Genomic DNA, 26,028 nt, shown 5'->3' on the forward strand with positions numbered 1-26,028 from the left:
CTTGGGCCAGGCCCTGGCTGCAAAGCAAGGCAGATGATCGTCAGCAATTCACTCACCTGCTCTTCATCTGTATTTACTCTGGGAGCTGGTTTTGTTTTCCACCAGCACTTTTCTGTGAGCATAACTTTTTTCTGCGAGCATCTCTGCCTGCGTAACAAACCCACTGAGCCTCCTCTTGGTCCCTCAGAGAAAGAGCAACAGCTCCTGAAATTGGGGTGTAATTTCCCTGCTGTAAATGCCGTCAAGGGCAGCTGGTAGACTTTCCATCGTTCCTTTTCCTGCAGCTCTGGGGGCAAGGTGTGCACTTACTAATGATTAGGGCCTGGAGCACAGCTGGCTCGTTGATCACTTTTTCTTGCCTTCCTCAGTAGCAATGTTTGGGTGCCCCAGTTGAGTTAAGTTCTTCAGCCAACTTACTAATGACTGCAATTAGGTTGCAACTGCGTGTAGCTTAACGTTGCCTGCCTTGATTTGTAATCTAGATCCCAAAAGCATGGTATGTTTACACTGGCAGCTATTTGTATATGGGATCTTTGTGTTCCAGTGCAAGTAGCTGTAACTCAGCATCGCGGGCACGGCTACGTTGGGTGCCACATTCATGGCATGAACGGCAACAAGCTTTCTTCTATGGTGGTGCATTTGTGAGGTCAACGAGAAGGTGAAGTAGTTGTGCTCAGACTGTACACTGCTACTCATCTGCTTGCTTCCCCTTCTCATAATTTCGGTGTGATTGGGATGAGGGAATACACTTAAAACCCAACTTGGCTCTATAGCATCTCAAGTCAACTTGTATGTGAAAATCAGTAAGGCTCCTGTTCTGTTACCTATAAGTTACTTGCACACACGGTGGAAAAAAATACTGCTTGGCATTATTTGATCCCTTAATTGAGGAATGTCAGGAGCTCTAGTAACTGACATCTGCTTGGAGGTCCCTCTGAGTCAGGTGGAGGAGTACTGAAGGAGCTGGCGCATCCTTTTGTTGGTGATCAGTGCATAAATTCTCTCCCTGGGGCTGTCAAACCAACAGCCTTACCCATTTCTCAGTTCTCTTTGCAGCACGCCAGGTATTTATTACAATAGGCTGATAAGGAACAAGAATCTTCAGAGAAGGCTTTGTATTTATTTACTCGCTGCTCCTAGTTTTGACATGGCCCTAGGCTTACAGTGTTTGTCCTCAGAAGAGGGAAATAATAGGAGCAATGAGCTTTCTGCAGCTATTCCCTAATCAGTAAGGAACAGAATAATTTAGAAAAGATGATGCTCTACTTAATGATTGTGTTTTTTCCCCCAAATCAAGGCCGTAAGATTGTTATCCTCATTAAAGAGTTGTAAAGTTGCCTGCTTAAAGTGGTTCAACATATTAATGCTTCCCCATTTCTAGTGCAGTCACCCCCCGTGGTCGCTACAACTGGGTTTTATGGACTTTGGTGCCCTCTGGCATCACTGTTCATACGGGGAGGGCTGGGACTCTTAAGATCGTACCCAACCGAGCTCTTACCTGCAGTGATGAAGAAGGCAGGAGAGGAGCCCAAGTCAGGCAGTCTTCATGTTTCTTAGATACACTTGTGACTTGGTTACAGAGGTGCTGTGACCTTAGGAAGGCTTTTAGGTTCTTATTCCTACACCTGTTTGTTGTACATGTACATCCTGTTCCCACATGTACAGTGATAGCTACTCTTTGCCTCAGTTTCCTTATAAAATTCACCTTTTATACTCAGATTAGTATTTTTTAGTATGTGAGTAGACTCACCAGTGGTAAACTTAGCTCTTAGAGAAACAAAAAACAACTTCCTTAATTTCTTTTCAGAAAGAGCAGTCAGGCATTGGGACGGGTTGCCCAGAGAGGTGATAGAGTCACCGTCCCTGGGGGTGTTCAAGGACAGGTTGGACGTGGTGCTTGGGGACATGGTTTAGTGGTGACATTGGTGGTAGGGGGATGGTTGGACCAGATGATCTTGGAGGGCTTTTCCAACCTTAATGATTCTATGATTAGCCAAATATTGTCCCATCCAGATCCTCAGGTTAGGCAATAAGCAACCTGGAAATGATCTAAGATCTGTATTACTCTTCCTCATCTGATGTGTTTCGGGGCAAAATCTTTCATGGCATTGGGTTCAGGATTAAAATGGGGCAAGGAAGGTTAAGGGATGAACTTCTAGGTAGGACATGGACTGGGGCAGAGGGCTGTATTTTGCTGCCTCAGATTTCCTGAGTGACACGGCCTTATTTCTTACTGAGAAATTGAGGCAGTGTTGGCACGTGAAGAAAGCAAGGTTGCCCACACAACTGCATTTCCCAAATCCTTGCAAGGTTGCGGGCTGTGAGCTGCAACCATCCTTCAGCAGGTGGTTACAATGGGCCTCCTGGCCATTTCTCCACATCAGCTGAAAGGAGAGCCAACTGCTGCAGAGAGGACAGCCAGAAATGCTCATCACCCTTCCCTGGAGATGCCAACACAGTTGTGGTGGGTACATTGTGTGCCTATGATGGGATATCTGCATGTGGCCATGAGCGTTCCTAGAGGCAGCGGCTCCATCAATCCCCTCCACTTTGGGGCATCCCAGGGTGGGTTCTGGGCTTCCGATCTCCTAGATTGGGCTTTCCATTTACCCCAAGTGGTTGGTTTTTTTTTTGGAATAACCCCTGGTTTAATTGTTTGGCCGTACCCTGGTACGCACACCGGAGGCTAATCAGCCAGTTGGATGCTAATGAAAGATCGCGCCATCTGTCTGCTTATTTAATGGAGTGTCAGCACTGAGCAAATAGGAAGTAATTGGATTGACAGACACAGAGCCAGTTATTAGACTGTTTGCTGTCTGATCGGGAAAAGCAGAGGAGCAGAGAGGTGCAGCAAAGTTAATCTGATGGTGTCTGTTGTCACAAGTGCCCACAATCTGCCACCCAACGTTCATGGGCTCCGAAACCACTGGCTCGCTTGAGCTGTTGCTGGTTTCCGTCCCCTCCAGAATCCATCCTTGCGTTCGTATTACAAATCATTATAATGCAATCTAATAAAAAACAGTTTGCATAAAGACGGTGCCCATTTATAAAGCTGTCACCACAGCTACTCTATTAATAGAGCCATTTTAAAGATTTATAGTCAGCATATGTTACTTTTTACAGAAGCCAGATTGAGAGCTGTGGGGTTTGAGCACGTTGAGTGTGCCACCAGATCACATTTAAAAATAATATGAATAATAAGTTAATTTTTACAAAGCTGTTGTGCTTCGGAGAGAATGTGAAGTTCAGGCAGGGGGTATCACTATTTCAGTGATGGTCAACAAACTAAATGTAATATGGCATTAAAGGAAATAGGATTTAATAGGAGAAGCTGAAGTTAGTGAACTCCATATTTCAGATGGCTCTGTGTAATAGGAACACATTATGTGATGGTTCTGTTAACATCTTTATTGATGCATGATGCTAAAGCGTTTTAGGCACATTTAATGAAACCTCACGATATTTCTCTGCAATGGGCAGGAATTCATTTAGAATTGACTGTCAAGATTGTTTAAAATTATAATGCTTCTTAAGCAAGGCTGCGTGCATTTTCTACCTTGCACAGGACCGAAGGCATCAGCAGTAGCGAAGCCGTGCTACCTCTTGTGGTGCTGTGGGAAGCAGAGCACTGTCCTTATTGATGCAGCAAGTCACAAACAGGCAAAGCAATGGGATCCTGTGGATTTTACTCTCCCATGGTCAGTGCTGGGCTGAAAGGGCCTCCGGGCATACGCATGCCCCGGGTTCACGTAAAAGAAATGCATCACAGAACTTCTCTATAGAGAGAGATTGATTGAGCATGGTTAGTACATTTATCTTCTGGCTTCTGCAGGATTGGATTTAAATTACAAATGGATCGACAGTGGGTAATTTAGTTCCGTGGTCATTTTGGATTATCATCTCCATCATGAAGCAATCTTGTAACTTCAAGGCAACTGGCAGGCTTTGCTCGACAGCAGTCTCATTTTGGGCTGGAAGCTGGTGGTTTCAGGGACTGAAGGAAAGAGATTTGACGGCACAGCTAAAAGACAAAAGGGGTTGCTGTGTATAGGAGCAGTGTTTGCCCAGTTTAATATAAACTTTAAAGACATAAAATAATATTTTTTACATTTTTCTTTCAGTGACAAATGTTGAAGTAGCAGCTCATCAAAGCCATGTTTCAGGCTGATGGTGAAGCCTGTTGGCTGGCTGCTGAGCTGCACACCACAGCTCCTTGCTGTCCCCGTTAGCTTTACATCTTCCTCTTACTTGGATGTGCACAGCTGTGGCGTGTTGGCATCTAAATGAAACCTTCCCCTCTGTAGCTCTGAGGATCTCATGTTTTGCAAACATTCATCACTTACTGTCACACCCATGCAATCACATAGCATTACTTCCATTTCATTACAGGGAAAGTGAGGCTCTGTGTATCGAATCAACCCCACAACATTCCTCAGTAAATGAGGAAGAGACACAAACGTTTGGCCACAGGTTTCCCACTTCAGCCTCACATTTGAAAGAGCAGGCTCAACAGGATTAAAAGGAGGCCCATGGCATATAGGGACCAAAGCTACTTTTTATCTGTTCTCAGATTGAACTCCAAGGCCTCACAGCATAGGTAGGAGTCTGTAGGGGTTTCATGGAATAAAAGTGGAAGTCAACTCCCAAAAGAACCTGTGTAGGTAGGGCTGATAGGAGGCTGCACACATGGACACACATGTAGCCCCCCGAAATGCGGCCTAGTGAAGCACAGCGAGCCTGACACCCCGCTCTGTGGTGACCTTTTTATCTTGGTGCTGCCGGGTGAAAACCTATCTTTTACCAAATCTGCCACAGGGAGTCTTAAGGATGTGAACAGAGCTCTGGTTTTCGAGGTTTGGTCTGAAAGGCCTCTGTCAAGATGTGGAACAAACCGCACAGAGCATGAGGGGGGTGGAAGGCCAACACCAAGGGATGACTCTTGTGGGGAACCACAGGCATTGCTTTTACATCCCATATTGTGCTAAAGGTACTCAAACTACCATTTTTCCCTTAACACTGAGGTGCTTTCCAGGAGAAGGTGTGGGTTTATGGATTTCTCTGATGGGGTATACGCCATGTAGGATAAATAAATTGCTCCAAAGTGCCAGATCCCTCCAGTATTTTATGTGGACTGGGAGATCAGAAGGGAATGAAGAGGCCAAACAACAGCTGCAATTTGCTTGTAGAAGGCAGGCAAATCTTCTCTTTGCTCTGCGTTTATTAACAAGCATCGCCTGCTAGTTCTTGTTGCTTAAAACGTGACCTTGGGGTGTTTTTTAGGTTGCTACCAAGAGTCACCTCAGAATTAATTCAGCCATGTCTCAGGCAGTGTTATCATCACTAGTTAGGGTTCTTGTTTGCTCGTTATTGTGAATAATCAAAACGTCAAGCAGTCGTTCTGCCGCTGTCATAAAAAACGAGGCAGTGCTGGGCAAATCAGAGCACTGTTACTGGGCGTTTCTTCAGCAGCCATCGCAAAGAGGCAGCATGGTGGGAAAACCTTACGGAGAACGGCTCAAGGACTACATCAGGACATGGCAAGGCGAGGAGAGGTCCGACTGAATCCTGCATCTGGAGGTACATTCATAGCAACCAAGTTCTGATGAATTATTGCCTCCCAGCCACATGTTCCTGACCCTTTCTGCATGCCAAACCAACCAAGGGCTGTGCTTTACACCAGGGAGACCAGGACACATCCAACCACTTACCATGCCTCAGTTGAGATGTCGTGACTCAACGTTGGAGATCACCTCCCTATACCAAGGAGGTGGAGATGATTTTGCACACACCAAGATGCCACCTTGGCCTACAGGGGACAAGTTGCATCCTGTGATGTGCCCTGTACCCACGGGAAGGGGGGCAAATCCCCCCAAACTTCACCAGCAGCTGCTGCTCCGGGAGCACCCACGATTCTTATCCTTATTATAACATCCATGTTAGCAGAACAAGCTGATGGGATCCATGCTCGAGTTACCCCCCTTTTGCCTGCCTTCAGAGAGAAGCAGCTGTGCTGCATTTGGTCTCTGAAGGAGCTGCTCTTGGGTCTTCCAGATGTATAAATTCATATCTGTGGCACCGGTAATTGCTCTGTTTCATCTGCAGAAAGGGAAACAACATCTTTGCAAGAACGGCGTCTAGAGGTAGAAGGGGAATAAAGACAGATTTTCACCGCTGTAAATTCACAGGCCAAAAGACTGCTTTTTAACTCTGCAGAAGTGAGTGCCAGTGGAGCTAATGCCTTTAGAAATTTATAACAAGTATATAAATACTTGTTATAAATAGAATATACCCAGAATCTATTTCTAAGCAGTGTAGCGTAGCTCTCTTCCAGTGGTCTGTACAGTACATTTCACGTGCTTTGCCTAAGACTGTGATGTTGCTGTGCATTTCCTAGTTTGCATTTCATAGTCACAGCTCCAAGTTTTGCCATTTTATTCCTTTTGAAAGTCAGTTTCTCAGTGACCACCAGGCTGTTCCCCGCTTAGATTTACCACTTTGGGGAAAGTCACGTCTGGATTTTAGCGGAGGTTTGGCAGCTCCTGTGTGGGATGGAAATGCAGCCGCGTCCCGAAGCTTTTTCCTGCCCTTGCAAGAGATGAGAGGATGGAGGATGTGAGATGGCAGAGCTTTCCATCAGGTGGGCTCTTGCTAACGTTGGCCATGCAGGAATTTGTTGTGCCGGCTTCACTGAGGAAATCACCGCTCCAGCAGATGGGATTTACCTCTGACAAGATGAGAATGAATAGCAAGGAAGAGGCTTTACAGCAGTGCCCCACGCTGCCGTTACACTGCTGAAGCAGAGCAGAAGGATGTTTTGAGCCATGCCCACACTGGAGGCTGTTCATGAAGGTGTTCAGCAACTGCCAGGGCTCCAAATACAGCGAGCTGAGTGCAGTCTGCAACAGCAAAGCTTGGAAATTCGGTCTTTTCCTCACCTGGCTGTGCTTTTCTTTCCCACCAGCAAGCAAATGAAAGCAGCTTTGAGACTGTGAGGAGGGGTATGGAAAAGTGGGGTGCTCTTCAAATCATGCAATTGGGAAAGTTGTAATTAACCCATTAAAATTTGCCTGTGAGGTTCCATCTCTGCACAAAAATCCTCCGTGGCTTTGCTAATACTGCTCGTGGTTCTGGCTTGGTGGCGTGGAGAGAGGCTTGGGAGCTGCAGGGTGTGATGTCTATTCAAGCTCGGATACACATCTCTCTACATGCTGCAACTTTAGATCTGATTAGTTCTGACTCTGCATCTTGTGGTCCAAACACTAGCCAACATTCCCCTCTGGAGACATCACAAGAAATTGCACTTGGTCTGTCTGCTGCTTGAAAGTCCTGTGCTTCAAGAGTTAAGAGAGCACTAAATAAGCAATATTTTTAACACGAGCTGACTGTTAAATAATAATATTATATTTTTCTGACTGTGTACTGTTTGTAGTACCTTGGAGGCGATGACATACTTATTTTTATATTACACCCGCATGGGAGAGAAGTGTTACTTACCTCGATCTTGTGGATGAGCACCTACAAGACCGAAATAAATTCTTTAAACCTCATATTTTTATAGCTGCTGTTAAAAAAGTAGTTCTAGGCTTTTTCATCTTCCAGAGCTAAAGCTGTCTGCTCTGTGGGGACAGAAGCTTTTATCACCTAGTCAAGCTAATTTTGAGTGGGGATTTCTGCTTGCACAAGGGGGGACTGGAAGGATGGAGAGTGACTTTATAATTTGACCATTCACCCCAGACTTCTCGTCAGTCTCAGACTGATGTGGTCACCAGTCTGACCAGTACTGCCAGTAAGTTCCTTCAAGCTGAAAACTTAGTATTTTAGTGAAAAATGCTCCAAATGTGTTATTCTCTGTTAACACTAGTGATTTTTCCTAGTCATTGCCTTCTTGGGTGTTTTCTACACTTTATAATATTTCAGAATATTTCAAAGTCATTTGTCTGTTTTTGCTAAGGGTTTAAATGCACTTTGCATAGTTAAATCACCATTGAGTGTCCCAGCACTGTTTATACTTTTATTGTGATTATAATTAAAATTATAATCACATTTTGGGTCACCTAGAGAAGAGCTAAAACCTTTTTTCCTGCTGTTGTCCCCTGCACACAGCTCCCTTTGTACTAACTTTGCACAGAAGCCGCTCTATTATCTTGTTTATAGCCATGATATTTATCAGCAGCATGCTCCTCAGAGGAATATCAATCCTGGGGTAAGTGATAATGTAACCAAAATAATTCCCTATCGTCGAGTTTTTACACAAAATAATGAGCTTTCTGTTACTTTAGTACCTACCGGATTGATCTTCAATAAAAAAATGATCTCTGGTCTGTGAGCTGCAGTGGGTGTTTTAATTTAATTGTATTTGTAGTATTCTGTACATATTTAGAGGGCAGCACCTTTTGGTCTGGGAGCATCGGTCCTCTCACTGTGGCAGAGAAGAGGGGTCAGGAGATGGACCATGCTGTGGGATGGAGGAGAATTAGGTTTCATTCCAGCTAGATCAGTCTGTGAACTAGTGGCATGCTGAAATAACGACTTAAATCAGTAGTACCAGGTTGGTTGCACGGTTATTGAGATTATCTCTTTGTGTGGCCGTGTTATCACAAAGGCAATAAATGAGGAGTCAGAGCTGTGCCTGTCAAAGAGTTTGGCAGGAGAACATCCCTAATGGGGTACTACCATCCCTAATAGTACACCTGCCCACCCCCTAATGGCGTAGGCAGGCTTTCTCAACAGGGAATGACCAACTCAGGGTCTTCCAGGTGTCCTCACACCTTCAAGAACCTAAAGTCTTGGCTATTTTATCCCTAATTGCCTCGGGTCTGAGCAACCAGTTTGGGATTTGTCATTCTGTCCATAACCAGTGTCTACTTCGAAGGCTTTCAGGTAGTTCCTTGCTTTGTGGAAGCTCACCAAATCATTCATTCTGGCTACTTGAAGCTTCAATCACCGAGAGAAAAGAACAGTTATAGTGTCACATGAAAATTAAACAAGCTGGAGCATAAATTCAGGCAGAATGTCTGAAAGAAAAAAAAAAAATCTTAATAAGGTTTTGGAACTTCTTATTTTTGCTGTCATTCATTTGTTTGAGAAGGGAATTTCAGGTCGTATTATCATCATTAAAAACAGGGGTAGTTGATGTTATGCACTTCCAATGACATGTCTTCAGTTTCTTTTAATGGTATTTTAGAGGAGATCTGATAACAAGAAGACAGAAGAAAGCCTAGGGAAGGTGAAAGTTGTAGGTTTCTAAATCAATCCATATAGCTTTTTGAGGCTTTATGTTCTTTATTGCGCACTTTCAGCCCAGGTAAGACAGTCCTCATAGGCAATTAAGTTGCGAGTTAGAATGAATTAAGTTTTGTGAAATGGTTTGCCTTTTTTTTTTTTTTTCTTTAATCCAAATGACTGTCATTTACAAAGAGATACTTCATTTTACTGAAAGTGCTTTTCTGTCTAAGGGGAATGCTTAATTGCAGCCACAAATCACCTCAAATGCTTTCATAGGAAGATAAAATAAGTTAAAAATTGTGCATCATTTTGAAAATGCAGGTTCTGAATTCAATATAAGATGCAGATTTCTACTTTTTAACTCGTCTGCTTTCTTTAAGAACTCTATCCTAGCCAGACATTGTGTAAAAGTCTTCTTCAGGACATCCCAACAAGCCTTTTTAGGGTCCGAACCAATTACCAGGACTGTCTACAGTGACCATTATCCAAAAACTGGTGACAAACCTCTCTGCATTTTTATTCAGATAAAACATCTTTGCATTTTGTAGGTCTAGAAACTACGGTAGTTATGATAAATAAGTGTAATTGCTCAGCATTAGGGGAATTTTCTATCCCAGCTGTGCCACATGGTTCACTCTCAGGCATTCAGAGAATATACCCGCACAGTGTGTTAACCTTTATAGGCTTTTTTCAGTTTTCATGTACCGGTGAGAGATGATTTTAAATGCAGTTGTTGATACTGTTTCAGAAACCCCACTATATTACAACCGAATGGTTCTTTTTCTAGCAGAATCATCGAAGCAAATGAAATGTGAATAAAGCCGTTCCTCCAAGGCCTTCTTTATGGCCTGTTTTTACAGGAAGCCTTATCTCAAATTTCACTCTTTGGAGAGTAAAAAGAAAGTAGTATGAGATAAAAGTCCTGCCTTTCACCATCGTGGTGAGGTTTTCATGGTCATTTGGTTTGATGCATGTGCAGATACGTCCACAACCCATTTGAAGAGCCATGCATGCGTTGTGTGTCCAGATCTACCTCCCTTGGTGCTCCACGTCATGAAAATGCTAAGAAGGTTTCACCGCTTTTATTTTTACTCACTCTCTCCAAGAGTATCGTCGACAAAAGTGTGATTCTGTATCAGGTATGCTGGTTCACACACGGACATAAACGTTGATCTCTGGGATAGGCATGGGTCAAATTGCTTTTCTGACATCTTAATAGTTACGTGGCGAATGTGTGTGAATAAATGGGAGCATTTATGGGAAGTACTTTTAGGATATTTTTCATAGATTCTGGCTCTTAAACATTATTTTTTCTTTATAAAGATTAAATTATGTTAGGATAAGTTAACCAGAAGTATTTGAATTTTAAATAAATAACTAACACCGCGTGTGACTGTGAATGTGTCTGTGAAGCAGAAAATAGAGAGTATCTGTTAGGTCTTTAATGCCACCCAATGCTTCCCATTTATAAAACTTCACTTTCTTGTAATCTGGCTGGTCTTTAATTGCCAACTGGGGCTAGATTTAATTTTAGAAAAAAGAATCTCTAAAATACTTATTCTTTCTGAGAAAGAGAAGAAATACACTGCACATGTTAGCAAATTCTGGTGACCTTTTCTTTGGAAAATCTTCAGGCTGGGAATTCGCATCTTTGCATTTCTCAGGAAGAGCTCTCGTGTAAAGGTTGGGCCTTTTGCCGTTCCTCTGGAAGCACACCAAAATTTGGCTGAGTTACACAATTTTGGAGAAGTGCAGTGCTCACACCCTTGTCAAAAGCTTCTAGTTGATGATGGCTAAGCTTCTGGATGGGCACAACTCTGCTGTACCCAAAATGGACGGAGCTAAGGGCAAGGACCTTGCAAAGGTGCAGGCTCTGAGCCAAGGGATTTTGGGGCTCCCATACCTGCGGGGCTCTTGCTGCCCAGAGGAGGGTGTTGTCTGCTCTAAGAGCCAAAAAGAGAGGAGAAATATAGAAGTGTAGTGGTTTTGGGATTCAGGAGAATAAGAGAACTGGTGGCCAAGTTCACAGAAGCAGGAGTATCCCGAAGAAACAAGAGGGAAGAAGAACAAAGCTCGGTGCCAACAGCTTGGTGGGACTCAGCAGCAGAAGTTTCTCGTTTCACATCACAGAGATTTGCTGCTACGTTGCTCCAGCCATGCAGTAAAGGGCTGCAGAGTCCGAGCCTGGTGACATTCCCCCATTGAACACTGACCTTCAGGTTCCTGAAACAAGACAAGGATCTGCTGATGAGAGCAGTAGTGTGCCACTATGTAATTTGTAATTCTACCACAACACCATGCACAGCAGGCCAAAATAGGGTGACACAAGTCACTCCAATCCTTTCTTTCCCAGACTTTTCAGTGTTCGATTTCACATCCTTAGTTCTCTTAAGAAATATATCAAATCAATGTTTTCCAATAAATAATCTATTTCTGATGGCAGTCTGTATAATCCTGCCAATGCAGAACACACACAGTGAATCACTGCTGCAGTGTAAAGTGGTAGGAGGATTCTTGGTGCAAATCTGCTGTGCATTTATATTTGGATATTTATATCTTTTTTTATGTATTTATATCTTGCTCAGCCATCCTGGTAATGTGCTCGAAGGGGTTTTCCCCCTTGGCAGGGTGCAGGTTGGAGCTGAGCAAGTCACTGCCTCGAGTGCTGCGTCCGCTGGGACCTCCTGCAGTTAGGACCCCTGGCTGGTGAAGATGTGATGAGGACGGGTCGTCCTTCAACTGCAGCATGTCACAGCAGATAGGACCCTTATCCTCCTCCTTCTTTTATGCTGTACTAAGTGGTAATGTAGTCGTACCACTAGAGTATGAAATCTCTGAACTTTTAGGGCTCTTCCCCACTGCAGGAGATGCTCAGACATCCATATGCTTTTCTTTACCTTTTCTCTATGTCCATTTTCTTCCTTGGAGATCTTTTGATTAAATGAAGACCTCAGAAAGTGTCTGTTTTTCATTACCACTATCATTTAATCGAGCTATCCTTGAACATTCAAACTGAAGGTCTCTCACCCATATCCTCTTGTCCTCCGTGCCATGCACAGCTTCATTCTTAATAACTTTTTCCTGCTATCAAGTTGAAATCTGCTTTCCTAAGCTCTTGACCATTTGTTCTTTATCACAAGTGTTGCTGAGCACTCATAAAATCCCCTCTTGCAGAGTCATTGCCATCTAGTAGCTTTCTCCTAATCTGTGATTACTTTGTGGTTTGTACCAAGTGAAATAAGGATGTATTTTTTGATCCTTACCAGTATGAAGCGAACCACGGTTGTCTTGTTTACGCCGAGAAATTAAAGCCTGTTAGAGCACGTCAACCACCAAGAATTCGGTTTTCTAATGAAGATAAAGTTTGCTGGAGATCGAAGCGTGGGTCTTTAGGAGAGATCTGAGCTGGTGATTAATGCCAGGCACTGGGAGCCCAAAGTTCCTAATTACACCTTTTGGTAGCACTGACCTTTCCTACGGCCTCGTGCAAGCAATTCACTCTCTGCTGTGGGAAACACTTAGAAACTCCATCAAGCTATTACGGGATAAGGAGTTTACCGTAGGTCAGCACATCCGAGCTCTTCTAGTTTGCTGGAAGTTTGAATGTGGCCGTTCTCCCTCTAAAAGTTGCTTTGCATTTGTGTTGGCTTAGCCATTTTTCAGCATTTTAAAGGATTAGAGAACGGCGAGCTGTTCCCTTCACTTTATTGAAAGTTGCTTATTTCAAATTCAGGTTGCTTTGTCTCGCCTTTCCCATCTGAAAGAGACACGGTGGTATTCAGCTACGTGGTGCAGGTATTATAAGAGTTAATTCACTTTTTTTTTTATGAGTTCTGTGCATCAAAAGCGCAGTGTAAATCAGGTTACAGAGAAATTGGAGTATATTACAAATTTGTTGGCAGACACAGAAAAAAATGCAGTAAGTCAGTTTGATGTGGCTCCATCAGCCGTGACAGCAGTCCCTTAAGAGCATCAGCGTTTGTCACCCAGAGCTGGTGACATTAGTCCTATTATTTCAGAGATAAGCTCAGGGGTGGTCGCTCTGCTCCCTTCCCAAATGACTCCACAGCTTCCCCGTTTGATAAAGCCTAGTCACATTATTGATCTGCGAAAGCCAAGGAGTAAAACTGCCGTCCTCTGCACTTCTCTCCATGCAGCATCTCTCCTTGGAGAGGTGTTTTTCAGACTTCATGTGAAGGGTCCCTCTGCCGAAGCAATATTTGCGTCGCCAAAATTCGTCGCTACGGACTGATGGAGTCAACACCACAGAGGCTTTAGGGAGCAAATTGTTTAGATTTGAAAGAAATCATGCTGCTGTGATGGACAGGGGCTCTGGAGTCAGTCCTTTGAAGGGAAGCTGCCTCTGGAATGCTGAACGTGGAGATTGAAAATTTACAGGCAATGAAACAGAACTCGTTGAAGTTTGGGGGATATGGTTATTCCCCAAAAGTCATCCCTAAGTTAATGACTTAGCGAGGTCATCCCTAGTAAATGCTAGCCACTCTGAAACTGTTAGAAATGTCTCAATCGACGGAAAAAAATCGGCTGTAGTGAAGAAGAGGTGGCTTTCAGGGTGCAGAGGGTGATGCCACGTACATTGGGACATCCAGGTTCAAACACTTGCTTCTGCTACTGATCTGTAAATCAAAGATGAAAACAATCCCAACCCATCCAGAAGGGGAATTAAAATATAACAGAGAGGAAAGCACATGCATGCAGTGATGACAAAGACAACACAATTGCCATCCATGTTTATCTCACAATATCTCAGTCTGTTAAGACCACTGATACTCAATCCCTAATTAGTTAAATAGATACAAATTTGAAGGGGAGACTTATTTTGTTGCCTCAAATGTAAATGAAAGACCTGATGGGGTAATTTCTAGTAGAAACTCCTATCTGGTAAACAGATGGCATCACTGAGATAAAGATATTTTGCAGGAGGGGATGGCAAACGTTTTGTGCTAAAATATTCCCGGAATCGTTTTGCTGCTCTGCACACGCAGGAATGGGATCCTAGAATGGAACAATAACACATAATAAAAATATAGCATAATACAGACAGACATAATGCGGTATGACAGTGGCATAATATACATTGCATTGCTTCTTTTTTTTTTTGTGGTATCTCTAGACTTCGAACTAGAATGTGTTCATTTTAGAGATGGAGAACTCACCTGTGGGAATTGAGTGACCAACCCCAGAAGGAAGTTCGCCTTTTCAAAATGATTTCTGACATCCTGATTATTTTGGGGGGGTTATTTTAAAAGAAGAGGTCTTTCCAGTATGTCTCAAGTAGAGCAAAGCCAGTGATTTTTGAACTGATAAACAGGAATCATGTGTAGGGTGTGGATTCTCACCAGTTCTTCATTTTGTCGGTTCTCCTTCTCCAGCCATCGAGTTTGTCTCACCAGCTGTTGGCGTTTTATGTATATTTTGGTGGCCACTTTGTAGATCTTTTCTACACCTCACACCTCACATCATGGTCCGTCTTGTCTCCCCCAGTGCTGGTGCTTGGCTCTCAGATGTAGGGATTGGAAATGCAACACGAACACTTTTAACTACGTGGTTGAACTACATTGCGTTCTTCCTTTTGTGTTTTCCAGATTTATCAAGGAGATAGAGCACGCCATGGAGCTCGGCCCGGCCAAACAGTGCCCGCTCCGTGAGTTCCTCACCATGTACATCAAGAACATCTTCCTCAATCAGGTCCTGGCTGAGATCAACAAGGAAATCGAAGGAGTCACGAAGGCATCTGATCCCCTCAAGATCCTGGCTAACGCAGATACCATGAAGATCCTAGGGGTGCAGAGGCCTCTCCTGCAGGTAGGAACTGAGATCTGAGTGATCTCTTCCTGTCCATCTAACCACGACCCAGTTGTGTATCTGACACAAACACACAAAATTTGTCTATTAATGTTAACTGCAGTCTCTTGCAGTGTTACTTCTAATATACATAGTCTTTCCTTTTCCACTCTCTATACACAGGTGCGTAGGTGAGTGTGTCTCTCTTGATAAATATGCCAAATATGCAACTAATGGAATCCTTACATCTTGCCTGACACATCCCATTATTAAAGCACCTGGCTGCCATCATGATGACTCGTTACCAGCCTTAGAGCCCTACAAAAAAAGCTAATTTTCAAGGTTTTTGATGATGTGTGTCTCCCTTAGAAGTTCTGGGGATGCTCACAAATCACAGAGCTGTGCAATTGGACTAAACACACATGGCAAACTACCAGGGAGGAGCAGAGACGAGGTTTTGCTGCCTCCCAAGCGCAGTGTGTTTGTGATTTATGTGGTGCTGGTGCAGCGAGGCAGCTGTATTGCTTCCTCAGCCAGATAAGAGAGATTTGAGAGATTTTGCTTTGAAGTCAAGAGTATTTATATGAGAGGTCTCTTATGAAACAGATTTTAAAGCTCTGATGTGGAGCAGTGATAATAGCAATAAACACACTTCTCAGCCTAACTACATGGGTAACAGGACAGTTCAGAAGCCTCAGAAAAACATTCTTTTATTATACTTGTTGCATGGGACTGAAAGGAATGAATTAACTGTCAGCTCCGACTCTTGCTGTGATTTGGGTCAAGCTCTTTTAATCCTTTTAAATAATTCCCTCTTATCTATAAAATCGTCTCCTCGGGGATCGATAATATTTACAATGTTCTTAAGAAACTTAGTGCATCTCCTCAGATTTGTACAGCTGCTTTCCACCTTAGTTTATATCATTAAAGTATGTGCATATTTTAATGATATCTAATAACAGTAATAGCTGTTGTTAGTGTTATTATTTGGGAGAAGTCCCTAGGTTTTCTGCATTTATTAATGGTTGCTAAAGCTGTGCCTGTCTGGATGCTTTGGGGGTGGGTATAAGATGGTTCTTTCAGAGGCAAAGCAAAATTAGATTCCTTCTGAGAGTTCTCAGAAGTCTTTAGAGGGGAATGGGATCCTTAGAAGGGAGCCAGAATCTTCTCTACGTGGTTTAGAAAATCTCCACAAATTAAAATGATGTCTTGGAGCAGGCACAGCATCCCTGGACTAGTTTCTTCCCAAGATACAGCTTTAACAGCGTTCTCAAACTCCACTATCAAAACTGAGAAGTGGATGAATAAAACCCATTGTAAACAAAAACCAACATAAAAATTGTTTCAGCCTCGCCGTTCACTGAGCATGCACAATGTTTGCAACAGGGCATTGCAACGAGAGCAGTTTATGACTGGGTGTCTCATGTTGAGCCCTCTTGTGAGCTGAAGATGGATTTGATGACATTTGTCTTTTTTTTTCCCTCGGCACTGCAAAAGTATTGCCAATCAGGTGTAAGATGTTATAGTAAAATCGCAGCAGGAGTGGTTATGAAACAACAGCTGAGTATTGAAAACAACTTTAATGAGAACAGAAGGAGTTTCATAGATCAAGAACTCAAATGCGCTGGCTGGGCAGGGATAGCAGAAGAACAGCAGAGAGGGGAAGAAATGACAAAATACACCCTTGTTTTGCAGTTATCTGCAGTGCTAGTAATCCCTCACCACTGCAAGTGCCTAGGAGAAGAGAAATCGGCCAAATCTGTGACACTTGTAGAAGTCTTCCAAACCTTGATTTTCAGAACGGGGTAGAAAAAAAAAAATAAATTTTAGGGCAGTTCTGGCTTCTGCAACAAGAAAACTGTCTAAAGATTGGAACTGTGAGTTAGAATAAAAAGCAAAACTCTGCTTATTCATAGTTTGAAGGCTCCATTGTGGAAGTTGCTTAAAGTTAATTTGGGGATAATAGAAATAATTAGGTGTATTGTGCTGTACTGTGTGTTGTTTGCCTTTCTTTTGTTTTGTCTTCTGAGCATCAAAGCGGGTGAGAGCCTGAACTCAGCCTGCGCAGGCGTCTGACCTTACTGAGAGCTGAAAGTATTTTACAGTAATATTAGCATGTAAGCTTTGGAGCAGGACCATGAGGGCTGTTAACCTTACAAATTTGTTTTGGGTTCTTAATGCAATAATGTATTTCTGTGGACTGTAGCTCCGTTGGTAGCCAATGACAATGTGTTATATCAATACATTTTCTTAAAGTTCATTTGGGGTTGAAGAGACAGAATGGGTTGGAATTTTCTCGTCCGGTCCCTATAATTTACTTCTCATGATGGATGGAAATCATTTTGAACTGGAATTATTCTTGGTCAAAATGTACATGGTCAGAAGGTCTGCCTGTTCCCAACATTATAGAAGGGTAATTTTGTGAAAGAGAAGAAAAATTGCTGCCTCTTTGAACCAAGTCATCCAAATAGCTCCCTAAAATAATTTTATTGATTTTACATTAAAAGAAAAAGGGCTATTTCTACATTGACAGTGCTGGAGCCTGAAATCTTTGCCCTCATCGCATCATGGGTACAATGAAAATATGGCGTGTAGCATGAATGATCCTTGCACCTCTCTCCCGGGGCTGTGTTACTTTTTCCTGCCTCGTGTTGTTCATGGAGGGGTTCATGGTTCAGCCATCCCACTCCTTTCTATCCTGAAAATCTTTCAGAAGCTTCTGCAACAGGAGCTAGAGCTGTGATTTGAACACGACTGCAGGGATTTATCAGTTCCCACTGCACAGGCTGATAATAGCTGCTTTTTGATAACTATCAGCACATGTTTGAACTGAATTAGCTTAGAGATGAGAGGTTTTCTAGCATCCTCTGCCATCGTGTCCTCACAGACGAATCCAGTTCTTTAAAGATTATGCCCCCCAAAAAAAGAATTCAGCTGCCCGTTGTAAATATTACAGTTAAAGAGGAGGATTGTTTTATTTTCCATTCTTCCAGCTTTACACGTAAAATATTGTAAATCCGTCTCCTTTTAAGAGGGACTGAATAACCATGAAACTAATTTGTTTCAGAATTATTCCACATTAAACTTTATGCTGTAATTGTTTAAATCAATACCAAATTAGGCTACAAGCAGCTCGACAGCTTCCTCTAGCCTGTTCTTGTACGGTTCGTGTCGAAGTGATAAATCTTTCCAGCTAGGTGGGCGCTATTAGCGGTGGCCTTGGACGTGTGGTACCTCGTCTCCATCCAAAAAAAAGTGCACGTTGCTTCTATCATAAAGCTCTGTACCAGCAGAGTGGGATTTTCCCTCAAAACATCAGCACGACCATTGTTTCTTAGCACAGAATTGCGCAGATGACGGGCATGAGAGCTTTCTGGCAGTGCTCCAGCGGCTGAAAACCCAGCAAAAAAAAAACAAAAACAACTCCTTCAGAAGTCAGAGCGTGCAGCTGTTTGCAGGATAATGACTTGCTGGAGCTAATTACCCCATCGCCCACACCGCTTACCCTGCACACAAAGTCACTCGCCTGTGACTTTCCAAGGAGATGTCGCTGGTGGCTTTGGCATGTTTTCTTCCCGTCAAATTACTGGGTATTAAGAAGAAGAATGGTCACAGTGAGTGGCATTTAAATGGCTCACCAGTAGTGAGTGGGTGCATGCTATGATAGCAAGTAGATGTTATTATTTATTAGTGTAAACAAATTAGTTGTCTTTTCAGGCTGGCTTCCAGCGATCAAAATCCATTAAGGCCCAGGCTTGGCTGATCAATTGGATTTTTCCCATTCAAGGACAAGTTTAGCTTCAGAGGCATCACCTGTGGTTCTGGTCCTTGCGTTTCAACTATTTTATGGTGATGTAGTGTCTGAAACAGTATGAAGTGCTTTGCAGGCGTTTTCATCTCTTGCGTGGTGTGTTCGTTTTGTTTGTACAGCCAAAATGTCAAGAGGTTAAGACTGACCGAGTCGGTGGCAGGGTTTCTAGCTGAACCCCGGAGTCCTGAATCCTCTTTTTCATTTGGAAATGAGAGACAAAATTATCTCTCTGTGGGAGTCTGAATCTCCCTATTCCTTTAAATATTTCTTTAGATAATTCTTCCTCTAGGGGAAACATTTAGAGTAGTTACTGGCTTTTGTGGAAGCTTTTACAAGGCTCCCATGTAAGTCATCTGCAGATGTGTAAGTTCTCCACTGAGGCTGATTGTGGAGCTGTAAGTTACATAAAAGCAATTGCTAGCTTTAGGCAAACCATTATGGCAGTGCTTCAATTTATTTTAAAAATCAAGTTTAACATGCACATTCAGTAAAGCCTAGGTAGGAGATGGCTTTAAGTTGCACATACTTCTATTGAAGCAAAATTCCTTGCAGGCAGAATTGTTTTCTTACTCTCCAGGAGCGGAAAAGCAAAGTCAGTTTGCACAAACCATGCTAAAGATGTGACGCAGGTTGGATGTAAAGGAAGCAGTTGTACATCTGAGGTCTCTGTGGCCTGTTACTAATCCCTACAGTACCTGGGTGTCTCTTCCACTGGTAGGTGCAACGCCGCATTGGAGTTGGCCAGAATCCATATAACCCCACTTTGTAAATCCAGGTTAATATGCCATGTATCTCATGACCTGAGACTCAACACCAAGCTGCTCTTGGCCATGTGATTTTTATCTAAAACACATGAGAATCGCTTCCCCATTGAAACAAACTTTCTGAGAGCAAGTAAAATCACGGCTGATCTACCTGGAACGTGCTCTATTAGAAATGAGCAAAGCAGAGAAATGTAAAAGCCCAAGTCCTGATTGCAAGCAGTGAGAGTTGGGTGCAAAATGTGATCATGGTGCTCCCTGAAACCTTGTTCTGTTCACCTCACTAAGTATCTGCTATGTGATAGATATCGTTACCAGTATTTCCAGATATATAAAAGCCATTTTTGAATATGTACATACCCAGTATCGTAGGATTATAGCAATGTTGGTTGAAAAGTGACCTCTAGAGGTTGACCTCATCTGTCTGAACCTCCAGCCCAAAACTAAACTCTGGCCAACACCAGGTCAGATCAGTCAAGGCTTTTTCTCAGAATCACAGAATGTTTTTGGTTGGATGGGATGCCTAGAGGTCATCAAGCAGGACCATGCGAGCTGCTTGCCCAGGAAGCACGACTCTCAGTAAGTCTTGAAAACTTCCAGAGATGGAGATTCTCTGGAAAATGGTTCTGCATTACTCTCCTGCTGGAAGGTTTTTTCCTAGGTCTAACCTGAGTCTCCTGAGCCGCATGTTTTGACTTTTGTCCTTTATTATGTCATGTGTATGATACACAAAACAGACCAAGAATCTTCACTTAAATGACGTAGTATTTTTGCTTTATGGAAACGCGAAGCCTACTACACACAGTTCAGCTCTTGCATCTATGTAAAACGTACTGTAGACAAATACGTAATACAATGAGTGAGCAATGGGTAAATGAGTCAGGTTCAAAGGCTCGTAGTAAGTGGGGTTACATCAGGTTTTCAGCCAGTCACTACTGGGGTTCTGTAGGACTGCATTGTAGGGACAGTTCTCTTTAATGTTTTTATAAATGATCTGGATGCAGGACTCAAATGTGTACTAAGTTTACAGACAAAACTAAATTAGGAGGAGCTGTTGAAGTAACAGAAACCTCGCAGAGAGATCTTGGCAAACTCTAGGACTGGGAAATCGCCAGCTTTATGAAGTTTAACAAGAGGAAGTGCCAGATTCTGCATCTGGGACAGAGCAGGTGTGTTCAGCCCCGAGCAGAGCAGGCCGAGGGGAGGCCTCATGGCGGCCTGCAGCTCCCTCACGAAGGGAGCGGAGGGGCAGGCGCTGAGCTCTGCTCTCTGGGGACAGTGACAGGACCCGAGGGAATGGCATGGAGCTGGGACAGGGGAGGGTCAGGCTGGGGGTTAGGGAAAGGTTCTGCACCCAGAGGTGCTCAGGCACTGGGACAGGCCCCCCAGGGACGTGGTCATGGCACTGAGCCTGACGGAGTTCAAGAAGTGTTTGGACACCACTCTCAGACACAGGGTTTGGTTTTTGGGTGGTCCTGTGTGGAGCCAGGAGTTGGACTTGGTGATCCTGGTGGGTCCCTTCCAGCTTGTGATGATTATGGCTCTACATGTATGTGTCAGAGCTCCATTAAATGTGAGGCAAATCCAGTAATCCAGCGTCCATATTACATCCACTTCTGCCTGTGGTTGTTTCTCGGTACAGCTGATCTCTGGTTTAAATTATTCCGGTGTAATTAAAGTATACCTCCCTGTTTTGTGCTACTAGGGTCAATCTAGCTACAGTGATCTTGACAGTACTAGAGATGAAAGTGTCTATGGAGGGGTTATGAGTCTAATCAAAAGATGTCATGGGAAAAATAGACCAGTTAATAAAAAGAGATCACCCAGTCTTGTATCCCTGAGCAATTACATCGGGCTTTTCATCAGTAAATCTTAAAGGTTTTTTCAAGAATTTAATTGGTAAAACTTGCTGTTCAAAGACTGCCTTTCTAGCATGGCTTTCTCTCTAAATCTTTGTGTTTGTACTACATCAACTAACATCATTCCTAGGATCCAATACTTCATGGTGAATTCATGTCATTAGCTCCACTTGCTCAGGGCTTTGTCTGCTGGGTTATTTTAGAAGACAACCTGGGCCAGGAAAGCTGCATGTCCAACCGTAAGCTCTGGGTTTGAGAAAAATTATGACCATTGCTCTGAATGTCTTTGGGAACCAGCAGCTTCAGGTTGGAAAAGCACAACCTCCTGAGCTGCTGGTGGCAAGAAACCCAGCAGGAATGGGGTCAAACCTCGTGTTTTCAGGGCAGGTTGGAAGGTGTGGATCTGCTGCTGTCTCTTTTGATCTTTCGGCTGCAGGACTTTTTGGTGGACAAGCAGGAGAGAAGTAATGGTTTCTGACAAATCTGCTGACAGGGATGGAACCACATTAGCGCTCTGTCAATCTGATCTTCCAAGAGCTGCCTTTTTTGAGACGTATTTGACTTTACCAGCTATCAAAGGCATCCTCAGTTTTTGGTCTATATGGGAAGCAGCAGGAAGCGAAGGGAGAGATGGATTGCTGCATGGCCAACACAAAGCTGTGGGGATCAGCTGCTCGCAGGGAGCAGAAGGGGCATCAAGCCCTCAAGGTTACCCTGGGAGCTGGAATGAGAGCAAGGAGAGGTTGTCTTTGCCTCTGTGAATTTTCTGTGTCTCTCTGTTTTTTCTGGTCATTAGTCTGATAAGCAGGACTCTAGCCAAAGTGGAAAGGGAAACATACTCCAATTCTCGTGCAGTGGAGATGGCAGAAATGTAAAAGAGAGTTAAAAAAAATAGCTATCACTGTCTTCTTGGCCTCAAGGATGAACATCTCAGTGTGTCCAGTCTGTGTCATTGCAGTTCCCCGTACAGCTTCTGGATTAATGATTAATCCTGTCTCCATAGATGCAGTTTCTATTGAGCTGGAAGGGTTTCCCATTTCTTTTGCTCCTGAATTAACTTTTTTTTTTTTTTTTAGGGTAATGGGAGAAACTACGTGCATTGTTTGCTTCCCTCTTTCCAGTTCCTTTTGACAGGATTTTAGTTTAAAGTGCTGCACTCATCATGCATGCAACTCTTTCTGTCTGGCCAGAAGTCAGTGGGGATGCACAGTGATTCAAGTGTATGGGATGTGCCAGTATGGTACTGGGAATGCCTCCGAGATGCTGAGCACATCAGCTCTCGTTGATGCCAGTGGTACACAGAGAAGCATCCTCATCTTGCAGGATTAACCCTTTTAAGGGAACTTTGCTGCTGTGGCATTTACTGTGTTCATCCTCACCCTGGGCCATGTGGCTGTTTTTCAGTGGCAGTTCACCAAGTAATTGCTGGACTGATAAAACCGCTACGATTTCTCTATGCTTTATTTTATTTTGTATTTGTTTTCTTCTTGCAGTCAATTTTTCCGTAAGTTGGGACTAAAACAAATGTACCTTCTCCAGCTACGATCACAGGCTTTGATTGATTATTTTAATTAGCAAAACAGCCCAGACAGGCTCCTTCACCAGTAGTATTGCGCACATAAATCCTCATTTTGCCTCACATGGCTGAGCCCACATAGCTGGTGTCAGAGACAGCTCCTGTTATCTTTATGTCCAGAGGAGAAGCCATTTGGCTTGGCCGCGCTCCTGTTTGTTTAAACCTTCAGCTGCACATTTCTCATTTGTAACCTCGTTAAGCGTACAGTGCCCATGGCAGGAGGGCATGTCCCAGGGCTGCAGAGGCAAAGCAGCCCTCATTGACCCATGAGTGCTTCCAAAAAGTAAGTGTGAAAGCTTAGACACTGCAATCACAAAAGCTCCGCTTTACCCAGCTTCTCTTCTTTCCCTCCAGCTACCTTTTTTCCTAGGTGTTTCTTCAATTTTAAATCAGTGTTTTGACTTCACGAGGGTTGTTTCTGTGATGGATGACCGTATCTGCAGTGTCCAGAAGGCTCTTAGCATCCACTTGTGAGTACCTACAAAGGCAAAGTGTGATGAACTGCACTTACAGGAGACATGTATCTCTCTGTGGCCAACAGCCCACCGAGATTCTCTTTCTTAACCATCTTTTCACAAGCAAAATTTAATTGCTTGCTTTTCGAAACTTGGCTCTGCTAATTTGGGGTGGGTTTTTTTTGACTGCCCATGCACAGAGTGGTGTCTCTTCATCCCAACAATGCATATTTTTTTCTCTTCCCTTTGCCTGACTTGCTTTGTGAATCCCAAATCCAATCTCCCACAACATACTTCATAGACAACTTTAAGAAAATAAACTTTCCTGCATTCTTGCTGGGCTCACTGAAAGTCACTTATTTTTTTTTTTTCCCTTGCATTTGAAGCCTGAGCCCATTTCATTTAGGAAGAATAACTCTAATTTCTAATTTTTTAAATGTTTTCCTAATCAGAAGTGCTGTATGAGAAGAGCCATCGCATTTTAAATAATTGATGGCTACTTTATTGAGTTGTCAGCACTAATTCATCCTCCTTTTGAAGTGCTTGGATGTTCAAAGGAGTAATCCTTTTACAACATGCTCATTTTTTGAAGAAAAGTTCATTTTTATAATTACTTTTTTTTTTTTTTTTTTTCCCACCGTGGAGTGTAATTGTAGCTGTGCTGTGAGGGGGAGGGATGAAGTACCTTCCAGCTCATGCAGGCTCTAAAATGCCTTTATTACTACTTTTGCTGCTAATTTCTCTGCCTCCTTCCTTTTGCAGAGCTTTAATTATACCTGTTTAAAAAGTGCATTTTGAAATATGACACCTAGTTCTCATGGAGAACAAAAGAAAGATTAATCTATTGTTAAAAGGAAAGGTAGAAAGCTATTTTTTTTTCTTCAAGGGCCACCCCTCCCTGACAAGCCCCATTCAGTGGGAGGACCGCAGAGAAGTAGCTGTGATTTTGAAGGAAGGGACTTGTCAACAGGAGAGCTGAAAACCAAAAAACAGATGCACGGATGCTGTGATCAGAGCATTCCCTCTTGCACAGCGGGTTTCCCCTCCTTCCCTCTGCTGGCAGAGGGAAAGGTTTTTGTGAGAGAGTATCAACTTTGCTAGCAGTTTAAAGGTTAATAGCACTCTAACTTACATCTGAAAGAACTGAGGGAAGAGGGAAAATTAAAAATTTCCCCTCCTAGAACTAATCTGTAAATAGACCCTTTCTTTTCCAAAAAAAAAAATAATAGTTTTGCACACAAACAAAGCAGAATGGTATTTTTTTTTTCTTTTTTTTTTTTTTTATGGTAAATGATCTGCTTTTGTGCTGTGATTTTTACCTTACAGAGGGTAAAAGCTCTTCCCTTGTGTTACCCACTGGGCTGCTCCATCAAGCTGCTGGGTGGTGCCACCTTCTGCAGCCCCCGTTGTGGTCACTGTGGGCTCGATCCAGGGCTCGCTGGGGAATTTCAACCATTATTCCTGGCTCTTCTAATTAAAGCATTTGGGGACTTTGTGCCTCTCTAAGGTAAACTGGTACATGGAGTGAAAATAGAGTAAAACGATATAACTCTATGGGAGAGCCCCGCCACGGGCTCTGTTCTATTTTAATTAATTAGGTGCTGATTATAGCTGCTGGAAAAGGTAAAGATGAGAGAAAATTGAAGAGCATTGAATTGTGTGAAGATGGAATCCCAGATTCTGATCTCAGCTGACCTTGAAGTCAATGGAGTTACACTGGATTTCTTCCAGCACAAGTGAGATGAGATCTATCCCATTAACTCTAAATAATGTCCGAAGTCAGTCATTTTAAACATTAAAGGACAAGAAAAGATACAGTCATTCAGCTGCATCTGACTCCCATTTGTGTGAATAGCGTCAGCCTCAATAACAGGCTTGAAGATGAAGCAAACCAAACATTTCAGGCCACCAAAGAAGCTCTGATTGTTGCAAAAGGCTTCTAGCAAAAAGGCACTGAGATTTCTCTGCTTAACGGTCCATTTTCTCCTTGAAGAGTTACGTCAGAAAGTGTTTTAAGGGCAGCTTGGTGACAGGTTGAACACCCCTTTTTGGTATTAACATGTCATTTCGTATTTAATTCCTGCTATGTTGTTTTCCACTGCACTTTGGTGGAAACAACGCAATTCCAAATTTCTGCAGCAGCTCCCCGTCCTCTGTCCAGCCACTGTGATATTTCCATCCACGACAGGGGAAACCTGCTCACCCTCAACTAAAAATGTCACTTCAGTTTTCCCTGCTTTATTGCACAGATGTACCTGCTTTCTACTCCGTTTGTCCCCAAATCACTGCAGCAGTTTCTCTGGAATGAATGATGACTGACAACATTTGTCTGTATTTCTTCCAGTTGAAAGACAGCTGGGAAAAACAAACCTTTTGTCAAAAGGAAGACTTAGTTTGCAGCACCTGGGTGGTCATTCGGCACATTTTGGAGGTGACCACAAATTAGAAAATATTCTTAATCACTTTTTTTTGTGGTTAGAAACTTCCAAGTAGTGAAGGTTGACCTGTTTGCCTGGAGGTTTAGCTGCAAAAACGC

At 43.1% G+C, this 26,028-nt stretch overlaps 1 protein-coding gene across 1 annotated transcript in view; it reads left to right on the forward strand.

Annotated features, from left to right (window-relative positions):
* Positions 1-26,028, forward strand: part of EXOC4 (exocyst complex component 4) — a 367,902-nt gene that overhangs the window by 255,221 nt on the left and 86,653 nt on the right. The window contains exon 11 of the mRNA XM_084306374.1: positions 14,832-15,051. Coding sequence (XP_084162500.1) covers positions 14,832-15,051 — 220 coding nt within the window. The remainder of the gene's footprint in view (positions 1-14,831; positions 15,052-26,028) is intronic.

Source organism: Netta rufina, assembly GCF_964035555.1.
Source record: "Netta rufina genome assembly, chromosome: 1".
Classification (NCBI taxonomy): domain Eukaryota; kingdom Metazoa; phylum Chordata; class Aves; order Anseriformes; family Anatidae; genus Netta; species Netta rufina.